Source organism: Fusarium oxysporum, chromosome II, assembly GCF_013085055.1.
Source record: "Fusarium oxysporum Fo47 chromosome II, complete sequence".
Taxonomy (NCBI): Eukaryota; Fungi; Ascomycota; class Sordariomycetes; order Hypocreales; family Nectriaceae; genus Fusarium; species Fusarium oxysporum.
Window position 1 is genome coordinate 4688118 of NC_072841.1, and position 24729 is coordinate 4712846.

The window sequence follows — 24729 nt, forward strand, 5'->3', positions numbered from 1 at the left end:
TATTTATGCTTAAGCAACGCTAACTTTAAATCTCACACTCGGTCTTGGCATTTGATAAGATTCGCCCAATAATGGGTTGATCAGATAAATTCTACCCAATAAATCGCTCGATCAGCGGAACTTTGTCCGCGGAGGGGAAGCGGAGAGAGCAGACCGGTCAGTTCGTGTGCAACACCGAGGAGATTCTATATGCACAAGTGGATGAGTCTGGGAACCCCGCTTATGGTCTGATAAGGAAGGCAGATGATTGTGGTGTGAAGCAAGGTTGAGGGGAAGAGTCAATGGCTTGAAGATATGTGAATGTGAGGCCAATGGTTTGGAAATGTGTGGGGATGGGTAAGTTGTGATGTGATGATTTGTAAGTTTGCATCATGATCAATGGACGAAGAGAGCTGTTTAGCTTCTATGAGGGGTTCAACGTTATTGACTAGCATTAGGGATAGATGAGCCTACTCATGATACAGGATGAAATTCGTTAGATGCCTTATCTATCGTACATAGTACACTTCCTCACCATGAGCCAACAAGAAAGATAAAAAAAAACTGTGAGGGTAGCCTCTAGTAACATGCATGAAGATGGAAGACCCCGGTAATCTTTACAGAAGTGGGTAAATGTGACCTAAACGGTTCGAGATGACTTACAGCTCAATAGAAATAAAGGTTCGGAAAACGATAGTGGGATAAGCTCATCCGGTGCACCTAAATAAGCATGACCGAGATGTGCCACTTCAATAGCTGCTTATATCTATAACTGTCTCATCCAGATGTCCTCACTCAACCATCTCATACCTGACCTCCCTAAACTCCTCCCCAGCTCCCTTCCACCAATCTCTTCTCAGAATCTCATCCCACTCAATAGTCATGAGAATCTCTCCAAAATAATTCACCTCTCCCTTCTGCACAAATCCCAACTTCTCAAATAAAGCCCTGCTTCCTTTATTCCCCTCCTTGATCTTGACCATCAAGCCCTTCAGTTCTTTTGCTCCATACTCTGCTAGTATTCCGTCTAAGTGCTTTTGGATATAGACGAGCAATGCACAAACTGCTGCTTGCCCTAAACCTTGGCCGCGATGTGAGGGCGATGCGATCATGACGTCTACTTCACCTGTAACCCATCCTTCTGTGTTTGTCTCTGTGTCTTCATCGTCGGATTCAAACGGGTATAGAAAGAAGTTGATATCGCCTCGCATAAGAGGGTCTGCATCCGCGGTGCCGGCTTTCACAAGTGATACATCTTCGGCGAGCGGTGCGCAGACGATAAAGGTGAGTTTATCAGACGATGTGCGCCATGACTGCTGGTTCTCATATTCCTCATCCAAAGTCATGGGCTCTGAAGCTGTAGCTTCTTGGATATCCTGAGACGTGTTAGTATGTGAGATTCTGGTGATGGTGAGAGCTTACAGGATCTTGCATCCATGCGTGGTATTGCTTCACATGATGCGCCTCGTATGGAACGAGCAAGGCTTTACTTGTTGAGATGGCTATTACGTATCAGTACACGTGCGTTTTATGAAGAGCCTGGTGTTTACCTATATTCTGGTTGATCTTCATTGTGATTTTGTGAGGTGTAAGTTGTGAGGTGAATATTCATAGTTCAACACCATTGGTGAAAAAGTCGAGTCAAAATGGGGCACCAAAATCTTTCTTACAACCACAACCAGAGGTAAATGCAGGATAACATGCCAACGCTTTCTTTATATTGTACATATTTTACATGTTTCGTTACACTGATTCACATCCATCATTCTTTAGTCTCAGGCTCTTTGGTTTCAGCCTCCTTAGTCTCGGCTTCCTTAGTCTTAGGCTCTTTGGTCTCAACCTGTTGGGTCTTTTCAGCCTCTAGAGCCTTTTGAGCCTCCTTCGCCAACGCTGCCACCACACGACCCAATCGATTCTTTGGCCCTTCCATCCCAGCCACAACTTCAGCATCAGGCAGCTCAATGCCCGCGACAGGAGGGAACATAGACCCAAAGGCATCAGGTTGTCTACTCACAAGAGCAGGTCCTGTGCCATAATCGAGATCAGCGTTAGCGCGAGCATACTCGACGGTACGTCGCTCTGGCTTGACACCTAGACCATCGAGTAGCTGGGTAGCCTTTTCGGGCATGACAGGTTGCAGAAAGATGCCTGCAATGCGCAGAGCTTCGGCTGATCGGTAAATAACCCAATTGAGCCGGGTTTGCGCATTTTCATCCGACTTCTTCTCTTTCACAATCTTCCAGGGTGCAGTCTCTGAAATAAAGCGGTTGGTCTAGAGACAGGTCAGTCACTGGTCGTCAAATGGAGAAGGAATACTCACGTCCTGGAGAAGCGAAAAGATACACCGCAGGGCATGGTTCACTTGATTGTTATCCATGTTGGTTCGAATTTCTTCCGGTAGGCACTGCAGACTCTTCTCGAGACTTAAAAAGTCGGACCCAGGAGAAGTCGTAGGCAAGATGTCTTTGAGGTTCTCAAACTTCCCAGCCTTCGCAAATTCAACTGCCTCAATCGTACTCCATTTATTATTCCTGACACGAGAAATTCGGTTGAACAGGTTACCAATGTTGGCCTGAAGGTCCTTCTCGTAGATAGCAGCGATAGATTCGTTCGCGTAGTCCATGTCGCCCTTGTAACTGCCATTTCGCATGAGGAAGTATCGCAAAGCGTCGAGACTCCAGCGCTGAACGGCGAAGAAAGGGTTGACGACGTTGCCGATGGATTTTGACATTTTGCGGTTCGACATGGTCCAGTGGTTGTGGCAGAGGATCTGCTTAGGTAGGGGAAGACCTGCGGCCATGAGAAGAGCAGGCCAGTAGATCGCATGGAATCGAATGATGTCTTTGCCGACGATGTGCATGTCTGCTGGCCAGATTCCCGTGTCCTTATCACCAACCTGCCACTTTGTGCCGAACCCAGATGTGGTTAAATAATTAACAAGAGCGTCCACCCAAACGTAGATAGTGTTGTTGGGATCTTCGGGATCCTTGATTCCCCAGTTCAGTCTTGTTGCAGGGCGAGTGATGGAGAGCTCCTCAAGATGATCTTGAACCCAGTTGCGCACTTCATTCATACGATGAGCTGGTTGAATCCATGTCGGGTTCTCGTCATAGAACTGAAGCAATTTCTCCTTATACTTGGACAACGGGAAAAACCACGTATCTTCCGAAACCCATTCAACCTCATTGCCTGACTCTGTGCTGACCATGATCTTGCGCCCTGTTTGAGGAGAAACGCTTGGCTGGACAAGATCTTCAGGATAGAAGCACTCATCACTGACACAGTACCATCCCTCATGCTTTCCCTTGTACAGACCCAATCCCTCAGGTGCGCGAGCCTTGAGAAGAAGCCAAAACTGCTGTACAACATCTTTATGTTCTTGATCGGTGGTTCGGATGAAGAAATCGTGCGAGATGTTGGCATGTTCGGCGAGGTCTTTGAACTTGTTGGAGTTGTTGTCGCAGAATTCCTTCGGTGGCAATCCTTCTTTCAGAGCTGCTTGCTGGATCTTCATGCCATGTTCATCAGTGCCTGTAGCCAGGTAGGCCTCATGGCCGCTGATTTGCTTCCATCGTTTAATGACATCTGCCAGAACCATGGTGTACAGATGGCCAATATGAGGAGCTACACAGCAATTAGATATGACAAAGCTACGAGACATCAAACTCACCAGCATTGACATAAAAGATCGGCGTTGTCACGTAAAATGGCTTCTCTTTGCCTGTCGACTCAGTGCTATTCGAACGGCGCCATTGTGAGGTTGGCGCATAGGCTCGGCATCCTAGGCGACTCAAGTTGGGTTGACAGGCCAATCTAGACTTTAATTGGCGTAGGCCTTGTAATGATTGAAACCTGAAGGCCCTCATGGCACCTGAGAGCTTCTAAAGCTACTATTCTTGCTGTAATTCTGAGCGGAATGTGGGGATATAGAAGTGCAGCTGCAAAGCTTCATCCGATAAGCTAAAAAGTGTACCGTGTGAGTAAGGTTTGTGATAACTGTGCGCCTGCATCATCGCAGGCATCTTTTTTGAAACTCTGCCTGGAACTGTTTACTTTTGCGACAACCTTAAAGTTTCCTGACCTATTTGTGCCCGTCTTCTTCCTCCCACTCAATCCTTTCCTCCAATCATCAATACACACACAAACACGACCATGTCAGCCCCAACTCTAGCAACAGAGGTGCAAACCTCCAGCGATGGTAGGCCATCTTCATCATCATACAGCGAAAGCAATAGCTAACAAACTCAGCTGCTGAAATCTTCACCAGCAACTATTACCAAGCCATAAACCGACAAAACAACATCCTCCCATTCTACATAAACTCCTCCCAAAGATACCCAATTGCCGCAGACATCTCCATCAACGGTGCTGTCCTCCCAACACCAGCCGACTACTCCAAACTCCTCGAAGCGCAAGGCAAAGACGCACACTATGAAATCGAATCCTTCGACGCACACGTCCTCAACCCAAATTTCACAATGGGCGCGCCCGAAAACATCTTCGACAGCGCGAAAAAGGAGAAGAACGGTGACAAGATGTCTATCCTCGTTACTGTTATGGGCAGGGTACAATTCGGAAAGGGCAGAGAGGCGCCTCAAAAGATGTTCAACGAGACCTTTGTTCTCGTACCGAACTGGGAATCTATGGTCAAGAACCCTCCGAAGGGTGTCAAGAAATGGCTGGTCATGTCTCAGAACTTCCGCGCCCTGTAGGGCTGGGCGGAGAGTGAAGAGATACCGATTAGAGAGGAAACAGAGTTTGAGAGAAGCTTTGGAAAGATCAAGCGTGCGTTGAATGAGGATAACAGTCACGCAAACTCGGCCAAGAAACCCCATGGCCAGAAGCCATAGGGGCAGGTCGTGCCACTCGGGGTAGAAGATCATGAACGAAAGATCCAGATCGAACGGGGGAGAACTGGACTTTGATGAGGCATGAAAGACGAGCCGGTATCATAGCACATAGAACAATAGGGCATTCGGATGAACTCAGATGATAGGCTTTCATCCAAGTATCGGTTAATTTAGACATCAAACCAACAAGTAACTCATTTTACACCACCAACAACTGTTTGCCAACACTACATAACAAATATCCGAGCTCAACCACTTCTTGCACGTATTCATATTGTTCTTCAACGAGGCTTCAAGAACAATAGCTTCATTTTGGCGGGGTATCCTCCCCTGCACATGCATCAATCCCCATACAGCAAAAAAAACAGTAGAACCAGTGACAAAACCCCACCAATCCATCACAAACGTAGCTCTCCAACTCCAACAATGCCACCCAAGACAAAAGCCAGCTCCAAGGCCCCGAACCCCGAGCCCAGAGGTATGCCCTTTTGATTCGGCCTCTATATATCTGTCTAACATTTCCCAGCCGCTCCAGAATCTCCCCCAGACACCATCGCCCAGCGTTCGCAGCAGCGCTTCTTCCAGACGAATCCTATCGAGAACCGTCGTCAGCAAGTCGGTTTATCGGCTCTTACTCCCGCTGAGAAGAAGACATACGCACACGTTAACCTTATCCATCCCGCTGTAAACCGCCGAGTACCCTTTTCCAACAAGACAGAGCGTGAGTTCTGGAAGTTCGTTACAAAAGAGGGTCTACCTATTCGCAGACTTCCCCGCGACTACGCCTGGGGAAAAGACCGTTCCGGACGAGATATCGGGACATATTCGCCCGACGAGCTTGAGCAGCGCACCTTGAAGCACGCAAAGCTCACATCGCTACAAATACAGCACCGTCAGTTTCTCAAGAAGCGAGAGAAGCAGCTCGAAGTAACCACAGAGGAAATCGCCGCTGAAAAGACGAGAAGAAAAGCTATGGCTGCGCTCAAGAGGGACTTGTACGGGGAGATCACGGGAAGTCTGGCCCAGGATCCTGAATGGGACGATGTCATCCCCATCCCGCAGAATGAGCCCGAAGGCGCCCTCGCGCAGATTGCCTACCCGGACGACTACGCCGAGGGTACGTCCGTTTGATGCCCAGGCCTTAAAGGAGTGACTGACTGAACAGCATCATAGCCGTATCCTACCTTCGCGCCGTCATGGCTGCAGACGAGTGCTCTCCCCGAAGTCTGCGTTTGACAGAGCACGTCATTTCCATGAATCCAGCACACTACACTGTCTGGTTGTTCCGCTTCAAGATTATCTCGGTACTCAAGCTCAGCATTCCTGATGAGATCACATGGTTGAACGAGGTTGCTCTCAGCAATCTCAAGAACTACCAGATTTGGAACCATCGCCAGCTCCTGATGGACCACTACTATCCTCTTATCGAGGAGGATACTGCGACTGTTCGTCAGCTGGCTCGTTCTGAGACGCAGTTCATCACAAAGATGCTGGAATCAGATGCCAAGAACTACCATGTTTGGTCGTATCGCCAGTACCTCGTCTCCAAGTTGTACATGTGGACTATGAGTGAGCTTCTTTCCACCCAAAACCACATTGAAGAGGATGTACGAAACAACTCAGCTTGGTCGCACCGCTTCTATCTTGTCTTCTCAGACCCCACAGCCTCCACCCCTGGATCAGGACCTACGGAAGCAGACCCCCGCGTTCCAGCAGAGACAATTGATCGAGAGATCAACTACTCCAAAGAGAAGATTGATCTAGCGCCGCAGAATCAGTCTCCGTGGAACTATGTCTTTGCTGTTCTGACCAAGGGCTCTCGTCCCCTATCCTCCTTTAAAGAGTTCGCCGAGAAGTTTGTCACTGCACTGGGAGAGGAAGGAGAAGAGGTCCGCAGTTCACATGCGCTTGATTTCTTGGCCAAATTGTACGATGAAGAGGGTGACAAGGAAAAGGCTGAGCTGTGTCTACGACGACTTGGTGAGAAATGGGATCCTGTACGAGAGGGATATTGGAAATACCGTGTGACACTGCTGAAGAGCGGTCAGAGCGCAAAGGAGTAGTTGGAGATGTTTTGATATGATATGATTTGATACCTCAAGCCCTGAATTGTAGTCCTATTATACATCGAATGCCCAGAGACCCGGAGTACGGTGCCCTAACGGAGTGAATAGAAAGAACATGTCGCATTACTAGATTATAATCATATATATGCCAAAAACTCCCACCAAACAGGCCTTTTCCACCGCTTCTTCAAGTCCTAGTCATGTTTGACCTCGCATGGCTTACCAGATGGTGTAAATCGGAGTAAATGCTCAACAGCTTGAGCGTGTTCTGTCTTATTAGTGATTTATTGGCTTTCAACTCGCCAGAACTTCCATCCCTCTCTTTCCCCAGTATCGCCATGTACTCCGACGAGCTTTTCGACACCCTCAGTGCCTTCAGCTTCTAAGAACTTCTCAAGATCAATCTCCATACCGCCCTCGTCATCCTCCTCTGTACCGTTCTTCAAGACAGCTGGCCAAAGGACGCCAATACCGTCGCCACCAAGGGTCGTCTCGAATTTGGCGTAATTCTCAGACTCTAGTTGTCCTTCGAGCTTTTGCAGCTTATCTGTGGGTACACCGGGTCGTAAAAGAGTGATTGAACATCCACCACCGCCAGCGCCAGTTAACTTTGTCCAGCCAATACCCTCATGGTCGACGAGTTCTCGCACTCGTTCCAAACGTGGATGAGAAACACCTAGTGATACTAATAGGCCATGATTGATGGTCATCAGCTCGCCCACCTTGCTAAGGTCCGTCTCCGAATTGCTGTCAAAAGAAGTGTTGTGAATAAGCTCAGAAGCGGCATCCGTGACCTTGTCCATCGCATCCAAGATCGTGCCAACAAGCTTAGGATGGGTTTGTTTGAGCTTTGCGACCTTGCCAACCTCGTGTGCGGTAGACTTGGATTGCCGGGTGTCCACCAACAACAGAGGCAGTTCAGGGAAATCCCACAATGGTCGAACCGTCGGTGGTTTGGAGTAATCTGTCCGTTGAAACACCACGGCCTTACCTTGCGTCGCAACCGTATTATCCACGCCAGAAGGGTTTCCGTGAATACACATTTCTGACACAAATGCCCATCTGTTGATTCGTTCGACTTGAAGTCGTGCTTCCTCCGAAGGTTGATCTGGGTGAGGGCCTGATAGTGTCCGTAGTTGAAGCAGAAGTGCAGCTGAAAGGCATACTGAAACTGACGCGCTGCTGCCCAAACCAGCACCAATTGGTATTGTTGACCGGAGAGTGTATAGACATGGGGGGAAGGATGGCGATCCTAACGATAGGAAGAGGTAGAGGAAAGCTGAGACAGAGCTATGATGAACTCTCCGAATCTCCTCTGGGTGGTTGGGTGAGACAACTTCGATGTGTGGTTGGATGGCCGCAACAAGATCAGGGTCGAGTTCTGTTACGAGAGAGTAGTATGACTTCTTCTTGGAGGGTTGTTGGAAAGCGTCCCATGGCAGGTCGTCGATGTTCCAGGTATGAACGAGATCGATATCAGCGAATCGGAGCGAGACGGTACGTTTCGACTTGGAGAGAGTGGTGACGTGAAGGTAGGACCGCAGTGAGATGGCTGCGGCAATGGCTGCCTATGCGCCAATCATGTAAGCATGCAATTGGCGATAAGATGGAACCGACTTACCTTTCCATGGACAACGGAGTGTTCCCCAAAAACAATGACCTTTCCTGGTGCTGATACCATGAAAGGAGGTGCCATGGGGCTAGACATTTTGCGATTCAACTTCATGCGACGACGGACACTGCCATTGCTGGAGTCGCCAGATGTTTCGGAGCCGGAATCAGAGGCAGGGCCGTGACTATTGCCGTTGCCATTGGCATGGCTCCCATTGAGCCCGTTTACCATGACTGGGGTCACAGACGGCATGGAGGTGATTGTGTCGCGCGTGTTGTTTGGTGTTGATATTGTCTCCAACTACGTGATCTGCCCCCTGTCGTGATGATTGCCTGCGGTATGTTTCGTAGAAAGTGAATAGCGAGAAATAGGAGTAAAAGATTGTATGAAGATAATTGAATTTAACGGTAGAAAGAAAAGTATAAAATGAAGGAGGAAAGTTGCTTAATTCGGTAAATTAGTGGTTGCCTTTCTTGACCATCGTCAGGGGGTGGAAAGTAGCTTCTTTAAATTCGAGAGCGGGGGTGTGATAAGTTAAAATAGTTAGGAAGCGGGCAACAACGGAAGGACCTTTGACTCCCAACAATGCAATGCAAGTCAAAGACGATAATGAAAGGGATAGTAGCGTCACAGAAGAAGTGTTAGCTAAAGTCTAGACGTAGGTTGATGCACCTCTGGGAATTGTTGGCGTAATGGGTAATTGAGTCCCCCGCACTTTCCACCTCTGTCCCTAGATCAGTGTACCTGCCTTCTGACACACCTCACACTTGTTTCCATGGAAAAGTGCACGAGCAGGACGATGAAGGGAAACGCCCGTCAACCGAAATAGGAAAGGTTCCGGATGTGAGTGCCTCGATGGTGCAGATGACAGTTACCAACGATCAACAAGATGAGGTGGAACTAACTGCTTTAACGAGACGGGCTAAGGGACTTGGGTTACAATCTAGGTGCTACCGTTATTATCTCGTCTTCAAATTCGAGATGAGTTGATATGAGATGCCTACAAGACGTTGCCAACAGCTCACAACACCTGTCCTCTGTTGTTGAACTGAATGTGTAATGATAGGCCTCCAATTGGAAGAACTCAAAATAGGCGGTCTAGCGCTAAAGTCGAGTCTCCAGCTGGGCTTAGGTTTATCTGGAGACTGAGCTGAGCCCACCACGACTTAGACGTCCCGTCTCCCGCGATTTGTCGATGCAACAACCGAGAGTGGGAAATCGAACAAGCAAAAGTATATGAACCGAGTTTTCCGGCGAGGACCGGGTATTTCAAGGTTTCAGAATCAGAAATGCCTATCAGTTGAAGAAGAGATGCAGAAGAGATGCAGAAGAGACAAGCATGGGCATTTGTCGCCGCGTGATTGATGATGATGACGATAGCAACGAACAATACAACAGCAACCCAACCGTGTGACCCTGCGTGTCGGATAAGCCGTATGGTTCAGCTGTTGATCGATGCACCCGAAGAGGTTGGCTGGGCGGTTCTCTGTAAATCAGGTTATGAGACTTTGAGCCAGCCTCGAATATCTGCCGAGCAACAGAACATTTGGAGTCGTTGGAACTTGGAGGCTTGCAGTTACGTCGTCGAGGCGAAGCTAAAATATGACGACAGGCGGGAAAATATCCATCCTGGTGCCTGCAGCTATAACTCATTGGTGTGGCCGTATCCGTACTTGGAGAAGCTGTAGCCTGTTACTGGACAACAAAGAGTGCATCAATTGTCGCATACATAACGCTCCTCTTGGCTGCTAAATGCATTGAAACACTTTCGTATTCGCATCTCTTTTATACGAATACTATATTGAACAGACACAACATGACGGCGCCAATCGCTTCAGCGTGGAAAATCATTCCAACGTTCGAATCAAAATCGATACAGAGAACTCTTGATTTCTATGTCGACTTTCTTGGATTCGAATTGGGCGGGGTAAAGCCAGAGGACGGGCCGTCTTCAGATTATACTTTTTGCTCGATCTTTGCAGGGGATAAAGCAGCAGCCAATATCTACTTCTTCAAACCTGATGGTGATGTCAAACCAGGGTCGGTATATATCGCATTGGGTACAGAGCAGTTGGACATGCTGCATGATACTGTCAAGGGTCAGAGAAGCGATGTAATTGAAGAAGCGATTGAAGATAAGCCGTGGGGTTTTCGGCAGTTCGCTATCAAAGACCCTGATGGGAATAAGTTGACATTCTTCAAGTTTCTAGAGGGCGGCAATCCAGGCACGGAATAATTCGAGGCATCCATCCATATGTCAAGGCTGCACGCATGTCGTTGTCGGCAATGACTTGGTTGACAGTCTCAAGATTGAGGCTAACATTTTGAGGATATTGTAAGAGTACTATGAGATTCTATGATGAAGGATTTGGGACAAAGGGTTGACACGATGGCTATATCAAATGAACGGAAATCTCCTTGGACTACGACCAGTATTCAACCCGATGGCTGACGACTACAGTACGTTGCTGACTGTGATCCTTCCCAGGCAACTCAATGGCGCATCATCGACTGAACCCCGCATCAACGTCGTCAAAGATGCCTGATTGACTGATTATTTATTCAGCTTCATCGTGAAGGGTAAAGGGCATCTAGACTTTTGTCAATTGAGCAATTCAAGTCTTTTGTCGATAAAATGGCCGTTATCGTTGAAACAGCCTCCATCCAGCTAAAGCCAGGTTACGATGAGGATAAGCTACGAAACATCCTCAAGGAGACCCAGCAAATACAAGCTCAATGGATCAGGGAGCACCAACCCAATCTCCTTGAGGGAAAGCCTTATAATTACACCACGGACATTTGGATCACCGATGGCGAAGCGCCGTACCTATTTCTCACAGCACCGTGGGAATCTGTGGGTGGTCACAACGAATGGATCCAAAGTCAAGAGAACATCTCTCTAATGCAAGAGCTCAAAGAATTCATCAGTCAAGACAAGGACGCCGTGGCCTTGTATCATCTGGGGCCAGCTGGAGAAAATGAATTCCGAGGAGACATTCTGTCAAGAGGATCCGTCAAGGTCTGGAAGATATCAGTGAAGCCCGAAGAAAAAGCATCTCTCGAAAAAGAATTTCGTTCCATCGAGACCCAATCCGCAACACTACCAGGTCAAAGAATGTGGGCAGGATGGAGGATAGAAGGCGACGATTCAATCATGGTGATAATCGCATCCCCAGGTTTCGAAGACGTGATCGAGTCCGGTATAGCTGTGAGGTTCGAAGCTACCAAAGTCTCCCGCTTCGAGCACAAGCCTTTTCTGCATTAGCCAATTCAACACTCGTCACGCAAAAAAACCCAGTATCTTGTGACTCGAATCGTTCTTTTATTTTTTTTGGACTCATCCGAGTATCCTCCTTTCAGAGCACATGATGAAATGCAAGGTATCCCGAGACGCCCATTCGTGCCTGTGAAATCCTCCCACACCCAGAGTAAACCCTTTATTCAACCACCTTCTTAAGCAGACTTCTTGGCCTTCTTGGAGACATCGGTGAGTTGCAGGTCTGTGTGCTGGGTCAGTGGTTTGTATCATCGTGCGTCCTGGCGGAGGATCATACTGGGGGGAAGGCTCTGCTTGAGCTTCTCGGCCTTGTCGGTGTCCTTGAGAACCAAGGTGTAGAGGTGCTTCTGGCAGCGGACCTTGAACTTGATGTTGTTGGTCTGCTTGCTCTTCTTGATCCGCGCGGCTGTTGGGATAATTGTTAGAATCGAATTGCGTTTTTCGTGGAGGTTTTTCTTCGTCAAAACGTACAGGAGGCGTCCTTCCGACGGCAGATCTCGATGAACTGGTAATTAAGTCAGTATTTCGTTTCTTCCGTTGTAATTCGTATCTCATACCTTCTTGATATCGGCGACCTCTTGAGGCATCTTGGCGGTAGTTCAAGGTGGATGGGTTGAACGGAAACTTGTCAAAGGCACGGGTTGACGATTTCGATATGAATTTGGGAAGGAATTAATTTTGTGCGCTGCTTTTCGCGGGGCCTTGTAGTGCACGGACCACTGTCGTTTGTTGGACTGGTCCGGGAGAGTTGGTCGCCGATCCACCGAGATGTGGCGTAAGAATACGTGGCGCAGACGACGATGAGACGAGGCCATGAGGCAACAGGCAGGAATCTTGAAATGGCCACCTTTCATTGTGATTGTGAATACCTTATGAAACTTAACACTTATACTTAAGGTGCTTATTATCATTGTAACCGCATTATTTTTGTTGTTCACTAGACCTTCTCGCCCTACAACACTTGTTGCTCCGGAATAGGTGTACATCTACTGATTGCCAAACTTGTTGATAACGTCAGTGTCTCTAAACGAAAGTCGTCAACATGTCGACCCGGCTTGATAACTTTATGAAGTCCAAGGTAAGAGCAGACAATCTATTGATTGATTAGTATCTATCGATCAGCCAAGCTCAAACACACTAACACTTCTCAGAACGTCGTCCTCTGTAAGTATCTGTTATCTGCAGGGTAAGCCACATACTGATATGCCCAGTCTTTGGAGGTGTTGTTTCTATGGCAGCGGCATACACAATCTGGGGAAACGATGGTCAGGGTGTTTTCCCACCTCAGCCAGATCCTACTGGTGATCCAAAAACATGGACAAAGGAAGAATGCCAATTGTGGTTGAACAAGGCAAGCGAATCACTCACAGCCGTTGACGTAGGCTAACAGAAGCAGAGAAATCTACATCCCGACCCAAAGGCCACCAAGGAAGAGCTTATCGAAAGAGTGATAGCAAATATGCGTATCCCAAGGAAGTAGGATACCACAACTTGAGATCATTGGACTGTTTAGTACTACATCACTGTTTCTTGCGTTGCCTGATACCACCTGCAGACTGCTCGTAGCTCAATACGAATATTTTCTTACCTCGTCTAACAAATGTAACGTCAAATCGAAATAGAGTGTAAGCTTGGACAACTTGACAAGATTTCGCCTCGCCATCTCTCACCAAAAATAATAAGGTTCGTCATGTCAAGAGATTCGTCGAATTACAGCATTGGAGTATCATAGATATCGAAAGTCAAGCCCAGTGGATCCAGTACTTGATGGTCAGCCACCAGACAACCACGTTTCAAAGTACCTCCACTCAACCAACCACCCAACAAGCCCAACTGTTAATCGTCTCACCTCGCTGCACGTGCCACAACAACCGCTGTCTTACAGTTGCAATCAACTCTGATCTTCAATCATAGCCTGTCACTCACGAGATTATTCTTCTGATGGCTGATCGTGAACTCCTCACCTTTTGCGATCATGTCTACTAATTGACTCACACCCAAATTAATCATCTGCTCTTCTGAATCCTCTTACATCTTCTGAAACATTGCGACCTCGGCGCTTCCATGTTGCGACGTCATATCCACTATCTTCACAATGGCATTCCTCGAGGACCCCCGACTGCGCCAACGCTGGAACCAAATTGCCCACGATACCGAGACCATAACCGAGAATGCGGCAGCAGGAATCTGGACCTTTCAACATAATTATATCAACCCATGCTTTTCATCCATCGCGCACTCTATTGAACAGTGTACGACAGTATGTCTAGGTGACCCTGAGGAACGTCTACGAAAGCGCAGAGAACGAGAGCTGTCGCATAGTAGAGCAGAGTACAGCTTCGACTTTTATGATGACTGGTATGAGGAAGAGCAGAATGGTCTGTTTGGCACATGGGGTAATGAAGACTGGGATCGATTGTTGGCTGGGACTGGCACTCAGCGAAGGCATACTGGGGGAGAAACTGAACAACCGCGCAGGAAACGCGGTATGAGCTATGGAACCCGAGACCGAAGACGAAAACCAAGTATGGATGATGACCCGACTGTAATTCCTAGTACACAACCGATCGGTTTCCTCAGCAAACTACCATGGAAGATGGGCGGTACTCTACGATACAAACCTAGTGCGGCAGATCTACAAGACCATCCACGACGACATGGCGAAGGAGAAAATGAACCACTACTACATTCTGACGATGACGACTTTGACCTAACAGTGACTAGAAAGCGCAGCGGGACGACAGGGTCGGGCGATACATCAGATTCTTATCGATCACGGGGCGATTTATTCCCAAGCGATGGCGAAGGTGAAGAAGATGCAATCCCACTCGATGATGAGGTAACATACGACATGGTTAGAAAGGATGATCGAAGCGGAAGAAGTGGGAGAACAAGCAGTAAGGGTAAAAGACCAGCTAGTGGTTTGGCAGGGTCGAGAACAGTATCGCGGACGACGTTGGGGTCAATTTCTTCCAAGGACGACTACCGAATGGAGCAGCGATCAAATTCGTTTTCTGTAACGCCAGATGTTGAGGGACCGACTCTACATGACCTGGAACAAGAAGAGCATCTGCTACGAAAAGAACAAGACGAGGATGTCGAGAGGAAGAAGCAAGCAGCAGCGCAACTCGCGGCAGAAAAAGGTCTCGCACCAAGATCTGACCCCAAATCAATCTCCGAATCAAAACCAGAGGTTGCAGAGGATGATGTGTATCAAGCATCGCCTTCAAAAGCCGCCTACCACCACGTCGAAGAAGTCGAAGACAAGCCCGCCACACAAGATGAAGCGCCAAACAGTTCACAACCCGATGGCACAAAATCACCAGAGAAGACAGATTTCGTTCCAGCGCGCTTACCGCATTTCCAATGACGAGGACTTTCGCTCTCTGTAATACTACCTAATGATGGATGATAGCGAGTCACGGATATTTCATGTATGATACCAACATTGAGCCAAGTATGGAATTTGAGCCAACGATGAAACGGGAATGAGGCGGGATAACTTCATAGATTCAGCGAATATAACATGCACAAATACAATGCATCACCGGTGTCGGCATTTTATGCAGAAAGGGTTCAGAGCGCTTTCAGAGGCACATGAGATACGCGAATTGGTAGCCTAATGCGGTAATGCCTCGGACTTTGGATGAAGCTTCCCCCGCAAATCGGTAGATCGGTTGATGATGCTTAAAAGAGCCGATCCCCACAGATATGTAAGAGCCGAGGGCCAATATCCAGCTGTATTGTATTCTTATACTTGATCTGTTGGCAAACCATCGTCTTTTATTATCATTCATAATATAAAAAAATGGCACCTCCAGGCCCAATTACAACACCACTTACATCCCTGCTGGGAATCAAGCACCCCATCATCCTCGCCGGTATGGCTAGGGTGTCTGGTGGTCGTCTTGCAGCAGCTGTATCCAATGCTGGCGGTCTCGGTATAATCGGTGGTTTCCAATACACACCCGATCAACTTCGAGAGATCATTGCGGAAATGAAGGCCAATTTCTCGCGACCTGATCTACCCTTTGGTGTTGATCTCGCCCTGCCTCAGATCGGAGGCAATGCGCGTAAGACCAACCATGATTACACTGGTGGAAAGTTGGACGAGTTGGTGGACATCATCATTGACAGCGGTGCCAAGTTGTTTGTCAGTGCTGTTGGTGTACCGCCACCTCAAGTGATTAAGAGGTTTCATGATAAGGGAATCCTGGTCATGAACATGGTTGGCCATCCTAAGCATGCAGTAAGTCACAGACCGGAGTTGGCTGCTATTCACTGACACATCCAAGACCAAAGCGCTCGAGCTGGGAGTTGACATGGTCTGCGCTCAAGGTGGTGAAGGAGGAGGTCACACAGGAGATGTTGCAAACTCCATCCTCATCCCCGCCGTCGCAGACGTTGCTTCAAAGTACCACCCTCCTCTTCTCAAGGGTCTGCCAGCGTTGGTTATTGCAGCCGGAGGTATCTCCTCTGGAAGGAGTCTTGCGAGCTCATTGATGCAGGGCGCTGTAGGCGTATGGGTAGGTACACGGTTTGTAGCCTCTGTTGAAGCGAGTTGCAGTGAGGAACATAAGAAGGAGGTTGTTTCATGTGGATTCGAAGATACGCAGCGAACTCTTGTTATCTCTGGACGACCATTGAGAATGAAGACGAACGATTACATCAGGAAGTGGCATGAGCAGCCAGATAAGATCAAGGAACTGTGTGATAAGGGTGTTGTACCAATTGAGTACGACTTTGAGCAGGGCAACGATTTCGATCTGCCACATTTGATGGGACAGGTTGCTGGAGCCATCACCAAGATCCAGCCTGCTGGGGAGATTGTCGATGAGATGGTCAAGGAAGCTGTTGATATGCTCAAGTTGGGAGGGACCTACTTGACAGCTATCCCGAGACTGTAAATCACACAAAGAGGAACTTGACCTTTACGTGATGTTTGGGTACACTATGGTAACGAAGAGTAATAAGCTTAGATATGATTGGAATTGTTAGATATTAATCGATGTGAAGCTCTTATTGTACTGCCCTCACCTGTAATTTGCAAGGCAATCCCTTCACTCAACCGGGTGCAGTCAATCTCGAGGTCCAAGCTGTATTTGCACGGTGAATGAGACTACACAGCGGAAGGATCTCTTCTTCTGCACATGACCGATACTACGACACGATTGAAGTCTGGAATTTCGCTCTGAATTGTGCGGTATTGGGTGGTTGAGGGCAAACAGTGGCATGGTTCACTGACAAACTGTGTGCGACCCTGGCTCATAGACGTAATTTGTCGCCGTTCACTTACGAAAGTACTTTGAAGTACAGGAACATCAACGTATATAAATGAGAGGTCGTTTGCTCGGCTGTATATTCTGTAGTCAAATCAATGAGATCGAAACCGGCCACTCTTTCAAATCCTGACCCGAGCCTCACCTGAGACCCTTCTTTGCTTCAGCGCAGCTCTGACGATGCCGACTTCGAGTGACGAGGAGAGTTACTCGTACAAAACCTCTATTTCTGACGAAGAGTTGGATTATAACCCTTGCCAATCATGTGTCCTTTCTACTAACTGCTTGGAGAACGTCTTCCCAGCACTAGATACCGAAGAGAACCAGTTCGCCAAAATGCCTGACACTGATTACATCCTTATCTCTCTGGATTTCCATCATATTTGCGTGAGAGAGCTCAGTGTATCCATAGATGGGCCGTCATATCGACAAGATCCTATCATCGAGGCCGGAGTCGCGTATCTCGACATGCGAGATATCTTGTATGACCGTGGTAAAGGCGTCATGCCTGGAGATCGTGGGTCGTCCTGGTTCAAGTACATGACACCTCCCCACTATATAGTGGAAGAGTTCGAGAACCAAGACGAATCAGACCAGTCGCCATATTTGTTCGCTTTTGGCCGATCAAGAAGGGTTCAGGAGAAAGATCTTGCGTACAGATTATACCGAGTCTATTCAGCGCTGAGAAAAAAGAACAGACGGAAAGATGAGGTCGAGCAAGGACGTCTTCGACAGCTCATTTTGCTGACCTTTGACCCAGAGCCCGTCAAAACTGCGCTGTTGCAGCTTGCTTTGGAGTGGTTAGCAGAACTCAATGTGCAGATATGGGACTTGAAGAAGTAGAATCAGTTTCAGACACGCCTTCAACAACCCGCAGTATTTGAGCATGTTCTAGAGCGCCTGGGTATTCGGTTTGAAGATACTCGATTCGGAAAGCTCACATCATGTTTGGGGAATGCAACTGTGTTTATGATTCAGACCATCCTGGCCTTCTCCTATAAAAACGCAGGTCAAAAAGCGTTGCTTGAGGAGCGTAGACCATTGAGTTGGCTGCGATATACTTGGGTAGGCCATTCATTGGATCAGATGACTTTGGCGCTGGGAGATGTACCAAGGAGAAGGCGTGAAAGCGAGATAAATCGTCATAATGTCCCTCAGGAGAAGAATGAGAAGGCGTTCGGCTGATAGTTGCTGGGTGCAGATCCGGGTTCCTGCTAAACTGAGGTTTGAGGCGTAGAATAGACATCACCTGCCTAATCATATTACAGCGTACGTTCCATATAGTAATGAGGAAGGACGTATTTGACACAACTTGCCTTTGTTAGGGATGTGAATCACAGCTGGAAGGTGCTTGCAATTCATAACAGTCGGACTGACCTCTTTCAACGTCGACTCAACATCAACATCAACATCATCATCAGCCATCACACCAATATCACTCATACAAATAAAAGCCTACAGATTATCGAGGATATCATCACCATGAGCGACAATGAGGTTGCCGATAAGAACATAGCCCACAACGAGGTTATCAACGACAAATCGATAGACGACAAGATGGCCGACGAAAAAATTAACGATAACAAAACGACAGAAGAAATTACGGCAGAGGAAAAGATAGAAGAGACATCGAAAGACGATGAGATGACTGACGCCCAACACAGTGATGGCGAGTCGGCCGAGGACGAGATGGTGAGCTTATCAGCCATACGGCAACTCTTGTTCCCAGACATGCCCGATCTGTTCTTCAATGCGATCTCGAAGGAAAACCTAGGTCTCCCCAGTCAATTTCACTGGCCGAGTGCATACGAATGGCTGAGGAAAGTCACAGTGAAATTCCACAGCAAGGGAGAAAATGCGTGCAAGGACACGGAGGGGAAGAAAAGTTTGTTGACTTTGCAATTCGCGTGTATTCGCTTTCGTTGTGTTGCCTGTCGAAGACCTTGCCAGGATGCCGAAACCATGGCCCCGATACAAGGACATTCTGGTTTGTTGTTTCCCTGTGGACACGTTATTGGAGACTCGTGTCACGATGCACTCGTCGATAACTTCAAGTCGTTCGAGATGTCACCCATCTGCCCATAGCAAGGCAAGCAGAAGGGAGATGTTGCCCAAGATGTCGAACCGTGCACTCATCGTGTCATGTTCGACTGTGCCCACACCTCTGAACTTGCTGTTCCCCTGTGTGGTGGCGAAGTAAAAATACCGACAGGCTTTCTTTTACAATCCAAGACCAATGGCAGGGTCCCTTCAAACTGCCGGAGATGTATAATACAAGGCCATCTTGACCGATGGACGATCGAAGCACGTTTTATTGCAGGATAGGAAAGACTCTGGGCGATGTGCGGTCCTCTACATGGCATCGAAACGGATTATCTTGGTATCGTAACACAGGCAAAGAGATACACAGACAAATTGGAAGGGAGAGTAATTGAAAACGCCAAGGTCCTGGAAAAGTTGTTGGAAGAAACGCCCGAGCCCTTCATCAACGGGAAAGACAAACGACCTATTACTGATAAGGATCTTGATTACTTCATTGCCGATCTTGATTATTTTGCTGAGGTCGAAGACGATGGGAACGAGGAAAGTGAAACTCTGGACGAGGAGGATGAGCATGATAGCGACTATGAACTACCTTGGCTGGATGATTTCTCGCATTCACCGGAGCGATAGGAGAATACACAACAGAGCGTTACACATCAAAGCTAGAATTGCAGAGTCATTAGGATAGTTTATTAACAGCGTTTGGTTGTCAATGTCTTGTGGGGGCCATTTCCAGGATTGCTTGTCCACTAGCAAACGCGCCTATTCATGCATCATAAGCTGAACCAATGAAACAACAAACGTCATATTGAGATCGACCAGAATAGAATAAAAAACTTGGCGATATGGTCAAAGCAGGGCTGACGTGTTTGACGTGGCGCCTCAGACCGTAACAAGTAAATGTAAATAAGACGAGTCTTGCTGATTCGAAGCAATCATGATGCTCGGATATGTCGGAATCAAGCGTCATGAGTGATCGACTCATAAAATCTTGGTCGTAAGCACGAGCACAAGCACAAGCACGACACAAGGAAAAGGAATTGTGGATCATTCCTCGCTATTTCCGACCCGATACTACTCTGAACGACTCGCCAAGTCTTTTATCTTTGATTCCTGCATCTCTCTTTTTTTATTTCTGCGATTCCATCTCATGATGGACGCTCATAAAACCATCGTCGCTGGCGTGGCGGATAGAGTTAAGCACTTTCACGCCCGCCAGGAACCGTTCCGTCTATACCATGGCTCAACTAACAGCACACGGCACTCAAACCGGCGTGTGGACAACACCGTCGACACAAGCAAGCTCAACCATGTCATCGAAGTGAACAAAGATTCCAAGACGGTGATCGTTGAACCAAATGTCTCAATGGAAGTCCTCGTTGATGCGACTCTACCGCTGGGGCTTGTTCCGCTGGTCGTTATGGAGTTCCCGGCTATTACCGTTGGAGGTGGCTTTTCGGGGACGTCGGGAGAGAGCAGCTCTTTTCGGTACGGTGCTTTCGACGCGACTGTGAATTGGATTGAGATTGTTCTCGCGGATGGAACTGTTACGCGTGCTTCTAAAACGGAACAGCCGGATCTTTTCTGGGGTGCTGCTTCGGCGTTCGGAACACTCAGTGTTGTTACGTTGCTGGAGGTTCAGTTGAAGGAGGCGAAGGAGTATGTTGAGCTCAAGTATCGGCTTGCGAGGGGGCCGTCTGAGTCTGTCAAGATTATCAAGGAGGAGTGTAAGAGATGGGAGAATGATTATGTTGATGGGATTGTCTACTCCAAGGATACGACTGTTGTATGTGCGGGACGAATGGTGGATGAGATACCAACCAGTGCTACGCCAAGGCAACTGAATCGACGGAAGGATAAGTGGTTTTATCTTCATGTTGAAAAGGTTCGAGATGGGTTACGGATGGGATCTGTCACCTGCGTCGCCGACTACATCCCATTGAAGGATTATCTGTTCCGATATGACAGAGGTGGATTCTGGGTCGCCAAATACGCCTTCGACTACTTTCTCACACCATTTAACCGACTGACACGATATATCCTGGATCCTCTCCTACGAGCTCGCGTCATGTACTCTGCTGGCCACAAGAGTAACCTGTTTGACTATTACATGGTCCAAGATGTCGGAGTGCCTTACAACAGTGTACCGGAGTTTCAAAACTGGCTGGACAAGCAATTCAGAATCTATCCCCTCTGGATATGTCCATTACGAGTACGACGAGAAGATCCGGACTCTGGATATGGTCTGCACGCAGAATTCGCAAAACCTGGAACCGTGGAACTCATGAACTTTGGAATATGGGGACCTCTGCAAGGAAACCGACGAGACGCTATTCGACATAATCGAGCTTTGGAGCAAAAAGTACAAGACTGCGGAGGAAAGAAATGGCTATACGCCCAAGCATACTACACAGAAGATGAATTCTGGTCACATTACAACAAAGAAGCGTACGATGCGCTAAGAGCAAAGTACGGAGCGTCGTATCTACCGAATGTCTACGATAAAGTCAAAGTTGATATTGAAGGTGACGAGAAACTAATGAAGTCAACTGCACGAACAGGATGGCCGATAAGGGGATTGAGAGGAGTGTACAAAGCGGTATTTGGGGGAGATTATCTGCTACAAAAGAAGAAAGACGAACCTCTAGAGCAGAAGTAAGCGATGTGTTACTATTAATGTACAGCTCCATCGAGCGATGATAGACAATTTGATACTCTGGGCAGGTCGCCTCCGTTATGAACACATTTTTCATTATTTATTCCGCTCTGAAAGGACCCATTGAACCACCTCCTTTTCTCCCACTCAACTCCTTCATCGACTCGACTTCCTTCCCATCTCGAAGCTCCCTGTAATGAGAAGCAATGCCTGGTTTTCCAGATGGTTGACCGATGTATCCAATCGCAGTCGAGTTGGCGGCTACCATGTCGCTTTCGAGAGTTCTCTCAGGGGATTTTCCTCGTGCGGGGAGCATGATGTAGACGCCGCCTGCGATTACACCTGCAGCAGCAGCGATGGGCATCCTGGGAGTGTCAGTGGTGATAACAAGGAGGGTGAGGGTGACTGTACCAGTTCCTTGTGATAGCTTCCGGACCGCCAGGGCGTGCAGGTGGGGGCTGCTGACCTCCCGGACCGCCGAGGTTACCATCTGGATGGACATGCGTAGGGTTTGTAGTCGCAAGACGGATCTGGGGGCGGAGGAGTGGGATTCGCACCACCGGACGAAGGATTAATCTCATGGACATTTTGACTTGTTCTTCTGATACAGCAATTATTATGAAGCAGTATTTGATCTCAGTAGTTGAGGGACCTTTGCTATTTAATAGGGTTCGGTCAATGATCTAAGAGCATTGAATGATGGAGGGATGACGTGGTGAGCTACAGTATCAGGAGCTTCCCCGCGTCAGAATATCTGGAGAGGTGTAGCCATTGACGATTATTGGATGTCATTGATGAGTGATGGACGTTTTGGGATTGAGGCGGGAATAGAAACATGTGACATGTAGATAAAGGGCTTGGGGGCTGGATTGGAATTTTCCCATGTTTGGTTGGAGGTTTGGGGATGGTTGTATTGATGGACTGTTAACGGTAGCTGAGATGATATGATACGGTTTGAGCTGGGTTCAGTATTAAGGTCATTGTGAGATTGGACCAGGCCGAGGATCTTTATGCCAGTTATGAGGAAAGATGCTAATATGTTCTTGAATGTAATTGAATCGAAGGGTTAGGTATCAATTGTCATCTTTTTCCGCCCATCCATGACGTCGCCGGCCTTGTTACCGGCGTAGGCACCGGGAATTGTGGGACCTGACCGGTGGGCATTTCATGACTCCGGGCATACCTGGACGGGGATGTGCGGAGAGCTGATACACAGATAAGAAGAAGACATGGAGGGTTCTGATGCAGAGACACTGACTTTGAGGTCATCACTCTCAATCCACTGTCGCATCACTAAAGATAAACGCTTAAGCAAGAAAAAACAGCATTGTTCCTGATGATTCCGACGACAGACTTAAGAGTTGATCAGTGAGACGATCTTGGCAGTCGAGAATGGACTTCGGGGCTGAGTGTGTCGAGAACCGAATGATGGACTGATTTCCCGGAGAATTTTGGGTGGGTTCGGTAGACGCCGGTTCCGAAAATCAGATGATTTCTCAACACCAGATTCTGAGAATGCCATCACCATAATCGCATACACAGATGCATTCGGTAGATAGTTGCAATTGAATTATTGCTGAGATATGATTGCCGTAGAGGTAAGTACACATGTTCATAGCTATTAAATTTACAATGCCGTGTCCAATTGTTCGAGAATAATTAGAATCGTATACATACATCACATGTAAAATACTCTGAAAATGGCATTGAGCGTTTAGAAAATAACAAAGCAACCTATATGATAACATTTCATCAATTGGAAATACAGATAATCTATCAATTCATCCTGAAGATCTCACAAGCTGTAGAGATCCAATTCTTGGTGTTGCGGACCCCGGCATCGCCCGAAATGGCTGTGTCCAGGGCTGGATCATTCTATGGCACCACCAAAAACAGCACCACCGTCAGCTCAGAACATCAACATGCGACCGAAGAAAATGGTTACGGAATTGAACGAAATGGACCTCGAGATGAGAATATATAATGACGGAGTTCTTTACTCTTAAATAGTTTTTCTCATCACCATCAATCACAACAACAAGCACTGAGATCTTCTCACCAACAACACTTGCATCTTCAGCTTCAGCTCACTTACACAACCCACCAATCACATCAATCCATAAAAATGGCTGCTCTCATGATCAAGCCCACTGTCGGCCCCAAGTAAGCATCCACCTCGTCTCAAAATCTCCACATCTAACATATTCAGGGTCCTCCCTGTTCTCATCGCTGTTGGAAGCATCTCTGTTGTCGGCGGCTACGTTCGCTCGCAACTCACAAACCAATCCCGAACATTCGATCGCTACTTTAGTCAATACAACACCACAAAGAGCGAATCTGTTCGTGCAAAGACTTTCAACGGTTCTGTTCCTGATCCCCGAACAAGCCTGTTCAACGTTCTCGGCTGGTAATTTTGGGTACCATTGGGATGGCGTTTGGAACACTGGTTTTTGGACATGGGGCGTTGGAATCTGCCTTGTCAATAAAGTTGTCATAGATACGAATAATTAAACATTTTTATCAAACCCACATGCGAGATAGAAATAGTGCAAGGCTAACTGCCGAATATTCTGCTCAGTGGAAATGACACATGATGGCTTTACCCAAATATCGATAAGCTTAAATGGTCTAGACTCCAGCTCAGCCTTGGCATTTCCTCTTTGAGACTGTCTAGCTCTCAGCCCTACAACACCACTCGCCTGTTGATCCAATAGCAACCTTGCATTCTCAATAGCTCAGCTGTCCTGGTCTTCCAGGGAGACGCCACGCCTGGATTTTACGTTTAGGTTATTATGCCGTTGAGGGCGAAGCCAATGATGGAGTTGCAATGACACGACGAATGCCTTGCTAATGCATCCGTGCCATTCGGAGAGTTGAAGAACCGGTGGGCTGGGGCGTTGGAGGTTGTGGTAGTTTAATAAAGCCTCCTTTCCTTGCACGCGACTCAAGTTGGATACACAAGCTCTG

General features: G+C 47.7%; 16 protein-coding genes across 16 annotated transcripts; 11 read left to right on the forward strand and 5 right to left on the reverse strand.

Annotated features, from left to right (window-relative positions):
- Nucleotides 1–661: 661 nt before the first annotated feature.
- Nucleotides 662–1572, reverse strand: FOBCDRAFT_316224 (GNAT domain-containing protein). Its single transcript, XM_031174699.3, has 3 exons — nt 1530–1572; nt 1402–1481; nt 662–1355 (listed from the first exon to the last, which is right to left on the reverse strand). The coding sequence occupies exons 1-3, from the start codon at nt 1549–1551 to the stop codon at nt 771–773; spliced, it is 687 nt and encodes a 228-aa protein (XP_031051484.2). The 5' UTR covers nt 1552–1572; the 3' UTR covers nt 662–770.
- A 169-nt stretch (nt 1573–1741) lies between these two features.
- On the reverse strand, nt 1742–3577 carry FOBCDRAFT_127858 (methionine--tRNA ligase MSM1; the record flags this gene model as incomplete). Its single annotated transcript, XM_031174700.2, has 2 exons — nt 1742–2251; nt 2300–3577. The coding sequence occupies 2 exons, from the start codon at nt 3575–3577 to the stop codon at nt 1742–1744; spliced, it is 1788 nt and encodes a 595-aa protein (XP_031051485.2).
- A 455-nt stretch (nt 3578–4032) lies between these two features.
- On the forward strand, nt 4033–5040 carry FOBCDRAFT_257672 (uncharacterized protein). Its single transcript, XM_031174701.3, has 2 exons — nt 4033–4177; nt 4228–5040. The coding sequence occupies exons 1-2, from the start codon at nt 4132–4134 to the stop codon at nt 4689–4691; spliced, it is 510 nt and encodes a 169-aa protein (XP_031051486.1). The 5' UTR covers nt 4033–4131; the 3' UTR covers nt 4692–5040.
- Nucleotides 5041–5134: 94 nt separating this feature from the next.
- FOBCDRAFT_216216 (uncharacterized protein) lies at nt 5135–6995 on the forward strand. Its single transcript, XM_031174702.3, has 3 exons — nt 5135–5307; nt 5356–5946; nt 6003–6995. Exons 1-3 carry the CDS (start codon nt 5256–5258, stop codon nt 6890–6892), a joined length of 1533 nt encoding a protein of 510 aa, XP_031051487.2. The 5' UTR covers nt 5135–5255; the 3' UTR covers nt 6893–6995.
- A 1-nt stretch (nt 6996) lies between these two features.
- On the reverse strand, nt 6997–8953 carry FOBCDRAFT_18672 (ribosomal protein S5 domain 2-type protein). Its single transcript, XM_031174703.3, has 2 exons — nt 8517–8953; nt 6997–8463 (listed from the first exon to the last, which is right to left on the reverse strand). Exons 1-2 carry the CDS (start codon nt 8757–8759, stop codon nt 7180–7182), a joined length of 1527 nt encoding a protein of 508 aa, XP_031051488.2. The 5' UTR covers nt 8760–8953; the 3' UTR covers nt 6997–7179.
- Nucleotides 8954–10323: 1370 nt separating this feature from the next.
- On the forward strand, nt 10324–10942 carry FOBCDRAFT_289121 (Glyoxalase/Bleomycin resistance protein/Dihydroxybiphenyl dioxygenase; the record flags this gene model as incomplete). The annotated part of the gene is made up of 1 exon (XM_031174708.2): nt 10324–10942. The coding sequence occupies one exon, from the start codon at nt 10324–10326 to the stop codon at nt 10741–10743; it is 420 nt and encodes a 139-aa protein (XP_031051493.1). The 3' UTR covers nt 10744–10942.
- Nucleotides 10916–11808, forward strand: FOBCDRAFT_18689 (uncharacterized protein). The gene is made up of 2 exons (XM_031174709.3): nt 10916–10939; nt 10996–11808. The coding sequence occupies exon 2, from the start codon at nt 11143–11145 to the stop codon at nt 11770–11772; it is 630 nt and encodes a 209-aa protein (XP_031051494.2). The 5' UTR covers nt 10916–10939; nt 10996–11142; the 3' UTR covers nt 11773–11808.
- Nucleotides 11809–11960: 152 nt separating this feature from the next.
- FOBCDRAFT_269965 (ribosomal protein L38e) lies at nt 11961–12371 on the reverse strand (the record flags this gene model as incomplete). Its single annotated transcript, XM_031174707.2, has 4 exons — nt 11961–12007; nt 12062–12190; nt 12256–12289; nt 12342–12371. 4 exons carry the CDS (start codon nt 12369–12371, stop codon nt 11961–11963), a joined length of 240 nt encoding a protein of 79 aa, XP_031051492.1.
- Nucleotides 12372–12503: 132 nt separating this feature from the next.
- Nucleotides 12504–13376, forward strand: FOBCDRAFT_216228 (uncharacterized protein). Its single transcript, XM_031174710.3, has 4 exons — nt 12504–12862; nt 12936–12948; nt 12996–13135; nt 13181–13376. The coding sequence occupies exons 1-4, from the start codon at nt 12827–12829 to the stop codon at nt 13262–13264; spliced, it is 273 nt and encodes a 90-aa protein (XP_031051495.2). The 5' UTR covers nt 12504–12826; the 3' UTR covers nt 13265–13376.
- A 303-nt stretch (nt 13377–13679) lies between these two features.
- Nucleotides 13680–15343, forward strand: FOBCDRAFT_18702 (uncharacterized protein). Its single transcript, XM_031174711.3, has one exon. It carries the CDS (start codon nt 13880–13882, stop codon nt 15152–15154), a length of 1275 nt encoding a protein of 424 aa, XP_031051496.2. The 5' UTR covers nt 13680–13879; the 3' UTR covers nt 15155–15343.
- A 232-nt stretch (nt 15344–15575) lies between these two features.
- On the forward strand, nt 15576–16770 carry FOBCDRAFT_289127 (2-nitropropane dioxygenase). The gene is made up of 2 exons (XM_031174712.3): nt 15576–16033; nt 16080–16770. Exons 1-2 carry the CDS (start codon nt 15593–15595, stop codon nt 16689–16691), a joined length of 1053 nt encoding a protein of 350 aa, XP_031051497.1. The 5' UTR covers nt 15576–15592; the 3' UTR covers nt 16692–16770.
- A 473-nt stretch (nt 16771–17243) lies between these two features.
- FOBCDRAFT_269969 (uncharacterized protein) lies at nt 17244–17906 on the forward strand (the record flags this gene model as incomplete). Its single annotated transcript, XM_031174713.2, has 1 exon — nt 17244–17906. The coding sequence occupies one exon, from the start codon at nt 17244–17246 to the stop codon at nt 17904–17906; it is 663 nt and encodes a 220-aa protein (XP_031051498.2).
- Nucleotides 17907–18545: 639 nt separating this feature from the next.
- FOBCDRAFT_269970 (uncharacterized protein) lies at nt 18546–19736 on the forward strand (the record flags this gene model as incomplete). Its single annotated transcript, XM_031174714.2, has 2 exons — nt 18546–18755; nt 19389–19736. 2 exons carry the CDS (start codon nt 18546–18548, stop codon nt 19734–19736), a joined length of 558 nt encoding a protein of 185 aa, XP_031051499.2.
- A 493-nt stretch (nt 19737–20229) lies between these two features.
- FOBCDRAFT_18708 (uncharacterized protein) lies at nt 20230–22143 on the forward strand. Its single transcript, XM_031174715.3, has one exon. It carries the CDS (start codon nt 20257–20259, stop codon nt 21763–21765), a length of 1509 nt encoding a protein of 502 aa, XP_031051500.3. The 5' UTR covers nt 20230–20256; the 3' UTR covers nt 21766–22143.
- Nucleotides 21656–22408, reverse strand: FOBCDRAFT_18713 (uncharacterized protein). The gene is made up of 2 exons (XM_031174716.3): nt 22174–22408; nt 21656–22127 (listed from the first exon to the last, which is right to left on the reverse strand). The coding sequence occupies exons 1-2, from the start codon at nt 22347–22349 to the stop codon at nt 21863–21865; spliced, it is 441 nt and encodes a 146-aa protein (XP_031051501.2). The 5' UTR covers nt 22350–22408; the 3' UTR covers nt 21656–21862.
- Nucleotides 22409–23887: 1479 nt separating this feature from the next.
- On the forward strand, nt 23888–24173 carry FOBCDRAFT_269973 (uncharacterized protein; the record flags this gene model as incomplete). Its single annotated transcript, XM_031174717.2, has 2 exons — nt 23888–23925; nt 23972–24173. The coding sequence occupies 2 exons, from the start codon at nt 23888–23890 to the stop codon at nt 24171–24173; spliced, it is 240 nt and encodes a 79-aa protein (XP_031051502.1).
- Nucleotides 24174–24729: the final 556 nt, after the last annotated feature.